Below are 14,458 nucleotides of genomic sequence, written 5' to 3'. Positions count from 1 at the left end.
GGGTATTCGTATGTGGGTGTATCTGCATGTGGGCCTGGAGACGGATAGAGGAGTGGTGTCTCGGTTCCTAAGACCATTGAAAATATGTGTTTTCCAATGGTCTTAGGCGACCCCTGTGAAAGGTTGAGAACCACTGTTTTAGATGGTGTTTGGAATATAATTCTGTTTAAGTATATTAAATCCAGGGGAGAAGAAACTGTGAAGTTTACTTTGTAACATTTTGATAATCATTTAATTAGTAAATTTTATTTCTAAGAAATAGGTATTCTGCCTCCCCAAATTGCATTTATAGGAAGAATGAAAGAAATAAATTGTATAGAAAATCACTAATGTTTTTAACATATTTGCATGGAGGAAATTTTACTGTTTTAGAAGTTATCTATGGCCCTGAAGACTTACTTTTCTAAAACCTCAAATTAAATTCATTTTCAATTTTCCACTGACCAATATATCTCTAAGCATTGTTTATAATTAACACTAAGAAAAGTGCCACATTGAATAAATTTGGCTAAGGAATGACTAAATTATAAAACACATCCAGGAGTAAGTTGCAAATCTTTACTGAGTCCCTAATGTTTTCAAACCATCATATGGATACATGCTGTCCTAATATGTAGGTGTGACATAGGAAATAACAGAAATTTAATTCAGTGGAAATTTCCTTAATGAGTCTAGTGTATCAACTTTATTACATTAGGTGTTGGGGAATGCAAAGGAACAGAAGACATGGTCTTTATCTTTGCTGAATTTATGATCTAGAGATGAGCTTATGGAAGACAAAGCTGCTAACAAGTAGTAGACTGGGGGTTTGCTGGTAATAATAGTTAATATTTAGCATTTAATGCTATTTTATCAGCTGTCCTAGTGCTTTATGTGGCATTATCTCATTTAATCCTTACAACTCTATATAGGAGGTAGTATTATTATCCCACTTTATAGATGATGAACCTGAAACTCAGGAAGGTTAGGTAACTTCTCCAAGATCACATGCTTAGTAAATGGGTAGAGGAGCCAGTATGAAGACCTAAACCCCATAGTCCTTAAAGTTCATACTCAGATAACAGTAAAAATAAGGTACACCAAAGAGAACACAATTTATTCAAACTTGGGTTGAGCAGATGTTATGGAGCTTCAACTTGGCCTTGAAGGATGGGTGTGAATAGAGATGGACAACGTCATTGCTTTCAAGACTGACGCAGGTAGAGGAGGCTAAAGGAGCCCTTGAGAAAATAGAGAAGAGTGAAGTGTTGTCACATGTGTAGGTGGTAGCATGAGTGGAACAGGGTTTGTGAAACTGAGAAAAGTAGTTAGAATCAGATATGATGGCCTTGAGTTTGACCCAAAAGAGTCTAGACTTTTCTCATTTGGCAGAGCAGAGTCACTGATGTGTTGTGAACCAGATCAAAGCTGTATATTTTAAGATTGATCTGGCAGCTGTGTGTAAAAGGAATTGGAGTCAGGAGTGAGAAGAGGAGGGGACAAGTTAGGAAACCCCAATATAGGTAAGGCAAATGGCACTGGTAGTCTGAATTTGGGTTGCAACATGAGAGCAGAGAATAGGAAATATGGAAATGGACAGGATTTGGCACTGCCTGGATATGAAGAGTATGTAAGGAGAAGAGATGACAACATGTCAAAAGTTCAAAAAAGCAAATGTCATCCATAGTGCAGAGGAAGCACATGTCCTTGTCCAGTTAAAGCACTACACTAGGAGATGAGATGAGGGGAGTTAAATGGGAATAGTGCAATTGGTGGGGACACTTTAAAGCACATTGTTAAAGGCTTGGATTTGCATGTGTACCAAACTAGCACTTTTCATGGTGCAGTGCAGGGATTGGTTATTGTCTTGACCTACAACCAAATATTGATGCCCATGTTTCTCAAATACTTGAGTTGAGCATGCATATCTTTAATAAAAATCAAAATGTGGCATTTAAATTGTGATTTTTATTTTTTAGGAATTGAAATGGTGTATGTGTCTATGCCTAACTTTTATAACAAAAATTATGCATATATATAGCTTGTTATAAATATACAATATTTTAAAGGAACTATAAGCCCTAGTTGTTAAATTGTGCTCTAAGGTATATACTTTCTTCCTAATTTAGCATGATAATATAAGACAATAAAATAGCATGATTTATCACTCTCTTTTCTTTTTTTTCTAATTAAAGTTTATTGGGGTAAACTTTATTAGCAAAGTTACATAAAGTGTACAATTCTGTAATACATCATCTATATATCACATTGTGTGTTCACCACCCAGTGTCAGTTCTCTTTCCATCACCATATATTTGATTCCCTTTACCTCATCTACCACTCCCTCTCCCCTTAACCCTCTGGTAACCACTAAACTGTTGTCTGTGTCTATGAGTTTTGTGTCTTCATTTGCTTTTCTTGTTCTTTTGTTGTTTTCAGTCTATATGCCACATATCACTCTCTTTTCTTACTAAGTTTTATTTTTTTCTTTGATTTTTTTATTAGTCAAATTCAGGTAGTTCTAGCTTTCATATGAATTTTTCTTTGTCTTTTCTATTTTTTAATAGATGACAGTGCAGAAGAAGATGTTGACATGAAAGAAGATTCAGGTATTAAATTTATAATTTAATTGTTAGAGGAAGGGCAAGGATCGTTTTGTTGCTTATGCGCACTTCATATTTTTAAAGAAAAGACAAAATAAGGTTAATAAAATAGAAATGTATGGCCAAGGTCAAATAATAAGGAAATAGCTGTGCTAACTCCTATAGCTAATGCAATTAGTGCATTAAACATTAAACTTGACTGAGCTTTCTGACAGCTAAGGTAAAAATGAAACATGATGTTGTAGCTAATGCAGTTGTGTAACAAATCACCCCAAAATTAGTGGCTGAATACCCATTTCTTACGCTCATGTATTCAGTGGGTCAAGAAGTCAGACAGAACACAGCAAAAGTGATTTGATTACCTGTTCCACAAGGCCTGAGGCCTCCGCATCTAGGGACTGGAATCATCTGAAGATTCGCCCACTCACATGTTTGGCTGGTGATTGACACTGGTTATCAACTGAAACCTTAGCTGAAGCAGTGTTCTGAACCACCTGTGCATGACCTGTTTATGTGACCTGGGTTTCTTCACAGCAAGGTGTCTAGGTTCCAAAGTGGTTTCTCTAGAGAGAGCAAGCAAGCTAGAGGGAGCTGAGCCCTTTGTATGATTTGGCCTCAGGGGCCCAATAGCATCATTTTTACCCAACTCTTTTCTTTGGAACATTCAGTCAAGCCCACCCAGACTTGGAGAAGAGAAAATAGACTGAATCTTCTGATGGGTAGCAGTGAGGTTCTGCAAAGTATGTAGGACCTGAAATGTGATCATTTTGGGAAAATATAATACACTTTGCACATGTGACATATTGCTCATACTATCAGAAATTAAGATGCCTGCCAACTCCTCAAGAAAGACCAGTGTTTAATGAGAGAAATGTAGTGGCTTGAAAGCATAGGCCCTGGAATATGGTAGCCACTCATTATGTGACTGATAATGAATGCATGCATCAATAGGACTGAATTCAATCCTAGCTCCATCATTTATTGACTTTGGACAAAAAGAGTCTTTTCTCTGTAACCATCAGTTTACACCACTGGGGGCAAAAACTCACCATACATATAGTCTTGTTTGGGGAATTAAATTATATCAAACCTGAAGTGTTTCTTGGACCATAGCAAACACTTACTAAATTATTGCTTTTTTCTCTCTCATTCTAACAGATATTGGAAGGGTATAGAACTTAATTCTATAGTATAAGAGTTCCATGTTCCCCATTTTAGCAACTACACTACTCTAGACAGGAAATGGGGTCAGGTTTCAAAATGAAAATGGATATTTTAGAGGTCCTAATTTTATATAACTTCCTAGTCAATGTCAGAACTCCCTACAATCACTGACAACCTCAGTCTGAGCAGCTTTATTAACAGGGAACTCTTTAAATTCTGAGGCAACCAATCTCATTAGGTGAGGTTTGGTTAAAATTGTCCTTCTGGTTAATAGTTAAATCTCTCTCTCTCTCCTGACCTCTCAATATATTTGTGGAGAAATAACGCTAGCTCCTTTTCTTCATAACAGTTCATTGAAACAATGATCACAGCTACTATCTAAGATTCTTCTTTAGTCTGAACTTGTCTGATTCCTAAAGTTCCTTTGGTCTCCCCAGGACAATGGATCCAGAGGGCATGAGAAGTAGAGGGAGGACCTAAAAGTCAGGAGCAGGAGTGAAGAAGGTGGAAGAGAGATGATAGCAACAGCTGACAGTTCCCTATCTGTATTCCCTGGACACTCACTGTTGCTTTACAATACCAACAGCTTTCCAAGGAAAGTTCTTGTGATTCTCAGATGAGCGCTTTTCTCTGATGATGAAAGCAAACTCATAATACCAGGAAATTAATTTCTCTGGAGCATCCCTTAACCACTGATCAACAAGAGGTGATCAGTACTCCTGAAGGACACATCGGAGGCGTATTCTATTCCAGCACTGTTCATTAGCAAAATAATGTGAACCTCTAATGTGAGCCTTATGTATGATCTCAGATATTTCTAGTAGTCACATTGAAAAATGTAAAAAGAAACAATTAATTTAATAATATTTATGTAATAAAATACAGTAATGCCTTGGTTTGCGAGCATAATTCTTTCCAGAAATAAACTACTCATATTGCAAGACATTGCTCATTTTCCACATTAAAATGTATTAGAAATGTTTGCTCATCTTGCAGAACACTCGCAAAACACGTTACTCACAATCTAACGTTTTACTGTATATGTAAAACATTATCATTTCAATGTAAACAATATAAAAATTATGTCAGATATTTTACTTATTTTCATGCTGTTTTTGAAATTTATGTTTTACATTCACATCTCAATTCAAACTAGCCACATTTTAAGTACTCGTGGGAAATATGTGGTACTGAACAGCAAGATTCTATATCATTGCCCAGAAGTCCCCAGTATAACTGAGCCCTGATTGTCCACAATGGAACTTGCTGGTTAGCATACCCAGTGTTGGCTGCTTTCCCTTTGTTGTCTCACTTCCCTACTTCCCTCTGGTGTTTCCTGAGTTAATCTCTCAAATTAAATACTAGCACTGAAACCTTTGTCTTAGTGTCCACTTCTGAGACAATCTGAGCTAAGACATGGACTCTGCTAGCCTTCTGTAAAACATAAAGCCCTAGACAAAATTTCAACTACAATGTCAATTCTTATATCCGTGTAGGATGTCTCATTATTTAAAAGAACCATATGTTGAAAAAAGACTTTAAGCGGTCACCCAATTTTGGATTACATCCCATGAATTTAATGTTAGTGTTGGCTATCTTCATATAGCCTGCTCACATGAAGTATCCTTGGAAAATCCTTCAGCGCTGGGGAGTACTGCCCTTTCAGCTAGCCAGCACAAGGACCTTATCTAGCTAAGGATCATTTGCCTAAATGCCATAAGTATACATTTCTAGACAAAGGGAGTTAACTTCTTAATGAAATGCAGCTAGCTATCCAAACCACTGAGTAATTTTAAGGAAATCATTATTAATGCTAGTGCAGAACCCACAAGGTTGGAGTCAGCATTTGAAGTTTAGGGGGTTTAATTAGATAATCATTTCTGATTTTAGTTCTATCAGCTTCCTGGGGGTTTGTCTCTAGCAGCTGGATGCAGCTGTTCAAGTCACACTCGATGGCCAAGGATGCTGTCACTCAGGCAGAATGGGCTTGGAGCGCTGCTCTTCATTTTCTATTATCTGAGGGCTGAAATCATGGGGGATTTCTGTGCTGGATGGTTCCATCATGCACCAGCTGGCTTTGCCAGACATTGGTGAACAGTCTGGCTTTGGTTCCTATCTGATACTCAGGCATGTTGGTCTTCAAGATGGGTATGAACCAGCCTCCCAAGACAATTAACTCTGCCTTCCCTCTCTCCTGCATCACCTCTTCTCACAGAAGTAGAAATGCTGCAGGGATTTTTAAGAATGCAGTTGACAATAGTGAAGGGCTACTTGGGTGAATCAACCAGCCAAAAAATGCTAGTGAATGATAGTGAATAATACTACTAATTTGAATATCAAAAAACAGTGAGGTATTAGTAAACTGACTCTCTGGTTGGATGGAGCCCCAGTTTGAAGAGTTTGCAGATTTCTTTGGTTTAAATACACCTACCATGGTGTTGTTAAAGCTACCACACATGTGGTCAATGGATGTCAGTTGAGAGAGATAAGTACAATCAGGTGATGCAAGCTGTCTCAAGTCAGCCCCAGCACCTCTACTGAGTCATATTTTAATTGAGCACATACCTTGTGCCAATCACTCAACATACATGAACTCATTTAAGATATGCAACAACTCTAGGGGGCAGGGACATTATTACCTGAGGCTTAAGGGGGATTAGTCCCTGGCTTAAATAACAGAGGCAGAATCTAGATGTGTCTGAGCCCGAAGCTCATGTTCTTAACTCTTGTGCTCCTGTCTCCAGATTCTAATGGTAAATAAAGGCAGGAACATCTCAGGTGGTGTCAAACAAGGTCATCCTCAAGGTGAGGCTCTGCCCCAGTGGGAGGTGGTAGAAACAGACTGGCTTAAATGCATGGGATTCCTTTTAAGTCCTTTCATCCGTATCTTTAGCCCTAGTATACTAAATATCTCCCAATATCTTTTCATTTCCAATACCGTGAAGTGCTAAAACGGATCCCAACCTGAACCAGCAGGAACAGAATACAGCAGCTACCTATGGCAGCTCAACCACACGAGAGCCAGGAGCATAGCTGAGTTCCTTAGGAGGCAAAGCCACACTCATGGCAAAAATCCAGGTTTCCTTCTCTGCCAGAAACAGAGTCAACATAGATAATGAGATACACTGTCAAGGAGAAACATAAGGTGATTTTAAGGAATGTTTCTTTAGCTTCCCCAGGTCTTGAGGGAGAGTTGTTCCTGCTGAGCCACAAGGAAAAACCTGAGCATAAAAGCCATATATATCACTGACTTTCATTTGAGTGCCTCCATGGGTGTTATGAAGTGATGCTATACTTGCGTCATAGATGACTCTTCATAACTGACATGTATCCGTGTCCACAGACTACAACTTTTTTAAAAAAATGAAGTACTAGTACTTTGGAGGTACTTAAATATCTCAAAATGTGGGCAAATAGATGTCTTTTTAAAACTCAACCATTCCTCCAAAATTCCCATATATTGGGTTGTCGTAAAAGTCATGACGCATTTTTGCAACAAAAAACATAGAAAAAAATATGTTATGATTTTTCTGACAACCCAATAGGTAGTAAAACAAGAATTAAGAATTTTTTTCTCACACACTTTCAGGAAATGCTGGTTTGTACTTGAATTCCCAGCACTGGAAAAGCTACACTTGGTCTATTTGCAGATATCTTTCAGAGGCATGCTAGGGTTAAAGTCTCAGAAATTTCCCAAGGAGATTGCAAATGTTGCTTTGCCCATTTTCCAAATCCCTTTGAGTCCCGCAACTGTGCTCAGTGAGTTCTTCCATACATCTCACGTCTGTTTTTGCTGAACCCATTCTGAAGGGCCAACATCCATCTGACAGAAGTGTAGGGGAATTGCTAATGGAGTCATTGGCAAAAATTTTCCCCTTGGCTGTGGTAATGACCTGACATGTACCGACCTACAACCACAGTAAGCCTAACCTGGTGGCCCAAAACCTTTGTAGTCCATAATGCCAGCAGTCTTAATAGCAAATCTAGCAAATGCATTTTCTGTTCTCTTCCTTTTTTAATAAATGGGGAGAAAAAAATGAGTCACCATAGCTCTGTCATGTAATTTTAGAATGCTGGCATAAGGTGACAGATGCTAAGAGAGGGAGAATTAGGCACAGACAGCATTATATCTGGGCTTTAAAGAAAGGCCTGGGTGAAGGGGGAATAAAACAATTTGAAATGCAATTCTCAAGGCACTGCTGGGTACCAGGGATACAAAAAAGATTGGGAAAGATAATTGTCCTTTTCTCATGGAACTTATATCCTCAGGTGTGGAGTAGAGGAGGGAGGCATGCAATAAAGAAATAAACAAAAGGACAAGATAATTTCAGATACACCACGTGATGTGTTCGAGAGAGATTTCCTTTGCAGGGACTCATCAGATTAGGTAGTCAGGGAAGGCCTGTTTTAGGGGCTGAATTTGATCTGAGATTAAAAAGTGAGAAGGAGGTAGAATATGAATATGTTTAGAGGGAGCGGAGAAGAGCAGAAAGTGCAAAGGCTCTGAGGGAGGAATCAGCCTAATAGTGAATGAAGAACACAAAGGGAATCAATAAACCTGAAGCCAAAGAGCAAGTGGGAAATGAAGCTAGAGCGGTAGGCGGGGCCCAAAAACATGTTGTCCTGGTTCGTGAAACTGGATTTGGATCTTATTCTAAGAGCTGTGTTGCTCACATGATCTGGTTTCTGTTTGAAAGATAACTCTGGCTATTATATGGAGAATAGATTGCAGGGAGGTTAAAAAGCTAGAATTTAGAATTCAAAAGGTTATTGTAGTAACCCTGGTAAGATATGCTTCTGTTTTGTACTAAAGTGATGATTGCTAAGGATGAGCACAGCGGATGAATATGGGATGTATTTTGGAGCAGAGTTGATGGGACTTATGATAGAAGTTATGGTTGCTTTATTGGAAAGGTGAATGAAGAGAAATGATATCTCAGTTTGGGGGCTAAATTCCTGAGTAGATAGTAATACCATTCCTTGAGATGTGGAACACTATGGGGAGAACAGGTTTGCAGACATCAAGAACATGATGTCCTTTTGTTTGAAACTAAAATTTTAGAGATGAAATTACACAATGGTAACTATCAATTAATCCAGGAAGTTTTAAATTCTCCTGAAGAAAAAATAATTTGACATTGCTTTATGGAGAATTTTTAATTTAAAAAAAAAGGACGTAAGATTTCACATTTGTATTTCACATTAATGACGGCAACAAAAAATGTTTAAGCTTGAACTTTAAGTTTAAGTCTATTTTCATTGCAGAATCACAGGTATTTGTGAAAATTTAGCTTGGCCATGTTGACAGATGAATCTGCAATCAGGCTGCACTGTATGTGTGGGTTTACTAAGGAAAAAAAATCTTTAAACTAACATGATATTGAACCCTACTGGTAAATACTTAAATAAAAATTTTTTAAATCTTTGTGCTTCCAGAAGGGTTAGAGCCAAAAGGCCTCTCTCCACCCCACAAGAAGAGCAAAGCAAAGAAGCCAGAATGTTCAAAAGATTCCAGTGAAGGTAAGTCCTGCTCCTCCTTTCTTTAAAAATTATGCCAAGAAAAGAAATTACTCTTTAATTTTTGAATTATGTGTATCCTGTCATGTTCAGATATTTCTAAGGGTTCAAAAGTCACAGAACAATTCTTTTTCCTTTCCTAATATGTTTCTTCTCCCCTGAATGTCAGGTCGAAAAATAAAATTTGAGTTTAATTTGTTAAGGTAAAAACCAAATTTTAAAAATCTTCTCAGTGTGATGTATTTTCCGTTTCTGCAAAGTGTGGAGTTGTGGGTAGTGCTTACCAGTTAGGTGTTCTGAAATCATGTAAGGATGAAGGCTGAGCTCTATCATTTGTCTTTCTCACGAACACATTCTGAATCTAGACTCAAACCTCAGCCATGGATGCAGGAAATGTTTCCCGTCTTTAGTGTTCTCTTCCATTTTCTAGAAGTCAAAGTATTTTTGCATTTATGCATTAAATGGCGGGTCCAATTGGGTTCATTTTTATAAAGAAATTGTTGTATCTCTTTTATAACACCAGTACCACTTATAAGATATTCAATTTTTTCTTTCGAAATATAGATGAGGCTTTTTTTTTCTTTTTAAAGTAAACCTCTAACCTAAGAGTACACATAAACTTCTCAAAGAGGAATGCATTTATGTCTCCTACTTTATACCTTGGAAGCCCACTTCATCCACTGTGGAATGGAGAGTATAATAATACTGATGGTGTCAGTTTGGGTCTTCCAGGAAGAAGATACCAAGATAAAGTAGGAGAGCAGGGAATTTACAGGGGAACATGTGTGAAGGATAAAAGGGGAAGAGAGCAGGAGAAGGAAGGAGGATTAGCTAGGAAGAGCCTCAGTCTGCAGTGCAGTCAGACAGTCTAGGGAGGTCCAGGGTAAGGGTTGGGCATTAGAGGAGCCATGCATCAGGCAGAAAAGGCTGGGGTCTCGGGTCCCCTTCCCCCTGCTAGCTCACTGGCTGCAAGCAGCCTGGGGAGAAAGTGGCCTTGGCATGAACATTATCCTGCATTGAATCTCAAAAGTGTGGGCACGGGAAGCTGTCAGCTAACTTCGTTCCCCGTAGCAGGTTCTCTCTTGAGCAGCTCACCTCCATGACTGCACAGCATCTGTTTGAGTGTCAGTGTTCTGAATGATAAGTAATGACATGGCTGTCATCCTCATCTGGTTCAGAACCCATTGAAAAGGCAAAGCTATGAGAGAGTTTGAAATAAAAATATATATAGCTTTATTACTAATGAGGTTAGACCAGAGTATTTGGTTGCCCTGCCAATAGATAGGCTTCCTAATGCTGTATTTCACTCCTGAATGTAAAAGACAACCTCTGTCCCTTCAGTAGCAAGTACTGGTGTCCTGGTTATCATTGGCTGCCTGGACAGAGTCTGCCCTGATGAGCTTATTTTATAGAGAGCAGACCAGGACATGCCCTCTCTGGAGACTCAAGATGGAACTGTTCCTCTCCCAGGCGCATCATAAATGAGGGAATGAGGTGAAGGCACAACAGTAAATGGTCTCTGCCCTCTGGGTGAGGAGAGAGGGATAAACATTTCCAACTAATAATAAGCAATAAAAATTGTATGTATAAAGTACCTAGCACAGGTCCGACTTTGTATTAGTAATGACTATTATAATTACTATCCTAATCAGGACCTCAGTAGGGTACACACTGTCCTAATTCACTGAAATGTGCTTGAAAGTTCAGAATCATTCAAAGAACACTTAAAACCATGGAGAAGGCAACACTCTAACTGGCCCTCGGTGCTAAGTTTTGTTAGTATCTGATTGGTAGAGTAATCAAGGCTTCAACTTCCTGCTGCAATTAAGCTATTTTCTGGACAATCTCTTAAGACCATGATTGGAAAATGGATTAGAGGCAAAACGACAATTGCCTTTTTCCTGGATAGGCTCTGCCTCACTGAGTGATTCCCATTAAATGCACAACCTATGTCAAAGGTCGTCTCCATAGCCTGAGTCTGTTGTCATTTGCAAGTATCAGATGGTGGGCCTTAAAATGCTGCAGTTATGTCACCTTTAACTAAAAAGGGAGTTCCTCCGAGTTATTCCTTCAAATATGTGAAAATTTCTTTTACTTCCTAAATAATTTGCTTTGTTTAGGCATATCATTCCATAGCCCAAATATGATTAAATAATATGGCTTCACTTCACCCATATACGTGGTCTCAGAATCTGCTCTGAGTCACAAAAATAGGATCACTATGAATTTGTTACCAAGGACACTCTCTCTGTGGCCACATGGTGAAATGTAAATGTTAGTCATTCTACAGGAACATGGGAATTGTACATTTGTTCCTAAGAGGCCCTGAAAGACAAAGGAGTAAAAATTGCTGGAAAAAGAGAGAGATGGGGAGTGTAATCTGACATGCCAGTGGTAGATGATTCCATGATAGGGCACTCATTATTTATTAAAGTTTTTATTTTGAAAAAATGAACATGTCCTAAATTCATGTGTTGCATATGTCTCACTTTCTCTCATGATTCAGAGTTAGAATCATTCTTTCTTACTGGATATGCAAATGGATATTATATCACTAGGTAGAGGGGAGAAAGTGGATTATGACCCTTCTCTGTAGTCTTCTTCCCATTTGTAGAGTTATCAATCCTTTTTCCAACTTGGCTATCTCTCTAATTTTTTTTTTTTGGTATTTTTATTTATCAGTTACTCAGCTTAACTCCCTATAGCTTAAGCTCTTCACAGTTTTCTCATACCTTTGGGTTTCCTGCCCTGCTTCCGACCCTCACAGGTACTACTGATTACCTCAGCTTACCTTATAATATACATTCTCAGACATGATCATAGAGTGGAGTTGAAACACAAACTCACCTAGATTTTCCAGCATATAAAATCATAATAACTGTATTTAGATCCAGTAGAAGAATTTTGAGAGCATATGGTCAAACTTTCTCATTCTGCAGAATTTTTTTTTAAAATACAGACTGCAAATGGTTCTTTAACTTGCCCAAGTCCATGCAGTTTGATTATGTCAGAATCTCTCTCTTTTTTTTTATTCTAGAAATAGCACAGCTTCTCTAATGTTTTTCCCTTTCCCCCTTCTAAAAATTAGAACTAGTTTTATTGAAGGGGGAAATGTTGCCATCATTGCAGCCTTGATTGAAAGCAGTATTACTTCAGAAATATTTTGCTAAAGTATTGAACATCTAAATAAAAAGTCAAGTCCTTAATGCACTTACTTGCATTTTTTATACTGTGGACTTTTGGATATAGAGCTTTATTCTCATTATTTTGATTGGAATTTTATGGACCACACTATACTTTGATTTGACCCACTGCAACACTATGCCTATAATGAAAGGATTAGTAATTTTAGATCCCTCATTAATTGGCTAGCATTTGATATAAATGATAAGGCTATCTATGAATCAAAATCATAGGCATAATTGCCTAAAAAAAAAGCCTGGTTAGTACCAGTTCCATCAATTCCAACTCCCAATAATTTAGGTGACTTGTTTTTTTTCTTACAAAAATTATTGGAAGAATATTTTAGAGAATTTAGCACTTTTAATAAAACATGCTTGTCTCACACTGTTTCCTCCATCCTTCAGTAGTCAATCTTCTAGAAGTCCCTTTAGTGAAAGTCTTTCAGGCTTTGTTTGTCTAAACATGTTATTGTTTTGCGCTTTTTTTAAGGCAGTTTTGCTGGGTAAAAATTTGAGGTTGGTGGTTGTTTTCCTGCAATATTATAAAGATATTTTTTTCCTACAGTCTTATCAATTCTGTACTTGTTAAGAAATAATCTCTCAGCCTAATTATTATTTCTTTTTAGGTTACCTGTCTTTTCTTTCTGGCTTTGTAGACAATCTATTCTTTATCTTTGGTGTTGCTGTGTCACTATGATGTACCTCAGTGTGGATTTCTCTTTATTCTTCTTAGAGTTTGCTTTGTTTCTTGGATATGTGAATGGGAATTTTTTATTAGTTCTGGAAATTTTTCACGTTATTGCCTCACCAAATATTACTGCTCCACTACCTCCTATTCTTTCTTTCTTTGTCCTTCATGACTTTTACCCTACATTTTTGTATGTCTCTGTCTCCTTGTGGTTAATTTTTTCAAGTCTATCATTCAATTTGCTAATTTTCTATTCAACGTTAATCTGATGTTTAACTCTTCTCTGAGTTTTTCATTTTAATTATTATAGTTTTTATTTTAACAAGTTGTACTTGGTTCTTTTTAAAATATTCATGGCCATTTTTTTATTTGACACATAAAATATCTTTTAAAATAATCTGTATCTGAAATTTCAATGTCTTCAATCTATTATATGTAAGTCAAATCTGTAGTTTATTGTTTTTGCAGACTCATTGTTATTCCCTTGTATATTTTGTCTTTTTTGGTTGTCATGTTTCTTGCAAAAATTTTTTGAAGTTGGGTTAAGAGCTCATTTATTTACATTTTGTTTTCTAAGATATCTGGAGATATTGCCATTTTAGGAATACCTTAAACTACAAAGTTTGCTCAAAATTTTGTTTTTTTGTTTTGTTTTGTTTGCTACTGTCCTTAAACTCATATTAGTGTGTGTATAAGATCAGAAAATCTCAACAAAGGCTTTTTTCTTCCTTTTTCCCTCTCCAACCAATGCTGAAACTGAGACAGGCAAATTTCCCACTATATTTAGGACCAAATCACTGGCCCCTCTGTGCCTCACATATGTGGCTCATTCAAATCCAAGCTCTAGCTAATGGTTCTCAAAGAGTATTCCTGTATTTGCATCACCAGTATAACCTAGGAACTTGTTATAAGTACCAATTCTAGGGCCCCATCCCATACCTACTGCATCAGAAACTCTGAGGTGAGGCCCAATAATCAGATATATGCTCAAGTTTGAGAACTACTAATCTGGAGTCTAGATGATCTGGAATTGGCAAATACCTCAAAGCAAACAATAATTTCAGTGCTTTCTTGCAAACCTAGATTCAACCTCCATCATTTTCTGCTTCTAAGAAGTTCCCTTGCAAAAGCATCAGCTTGGTCATGTATTCAAGAATCAGAGAGATAGAGATAGAGGTAGAAATAGAGATAAAGATAGGACACATAGAAGATTGGTAGACAGTACATACATGCAAATATGCATATATATGTTTCTATATATGTATGTATATGCATACCTACATTTATAATATGTGGTATGAATGATATATACCAAATGACCTCAG

The 14,458-nt window shown here is 37.4% G+C and overlaps 1 protein-coding gene across 1 annotated transcript in view; it reads left to right on the top strand.

The window, feature by feature from the left end:
• The window catches only part of LOC109377582 (O-acetyl-ADP-ribose deacetylase MACROD2-like), a gene marked incomplete at its 3' end in the record, with an annotated part of 86,057 nt that overhangs the window by 30,995 nt on the left and 40,604 nt on the right, over positions 1–14,458 (top strand). The window contains exons 3-4 of the mRNA XM_019633985.1: positions 2,547–2,588; positions 9,183–9,266. Of these exons, the coding sequence (XP_019489530.1) occupies positions 2,547–2,588; positions 9,183–9,266 (126 nt within the window). The remainder of the gene's footprint in view (positions 1–2,546; positions 2,589–9,182; positions 9,267–14,458) is intronic.

This window comes from Hipposideros armiger, unplaced genomic scaffold, assembly GCF_001890085.2.
Source record: "Hipposideros armiger isolate ML-2016 unplaced genomic scaffold, ASM189008v1 scaffold_1462, whole genome shotgun sequence".
In the NCBI taxonomy this organism is placed as follows: domain Eukaryota; kingdom Metazoa; phylum Chordata; class Mammalia; order Chiroptera; family Hipposideridae; genus Hipposideros; species Hipposideros armiger.
This window is presented reverse-complemented; position numbering and strand designations above follow the sequence as displayed.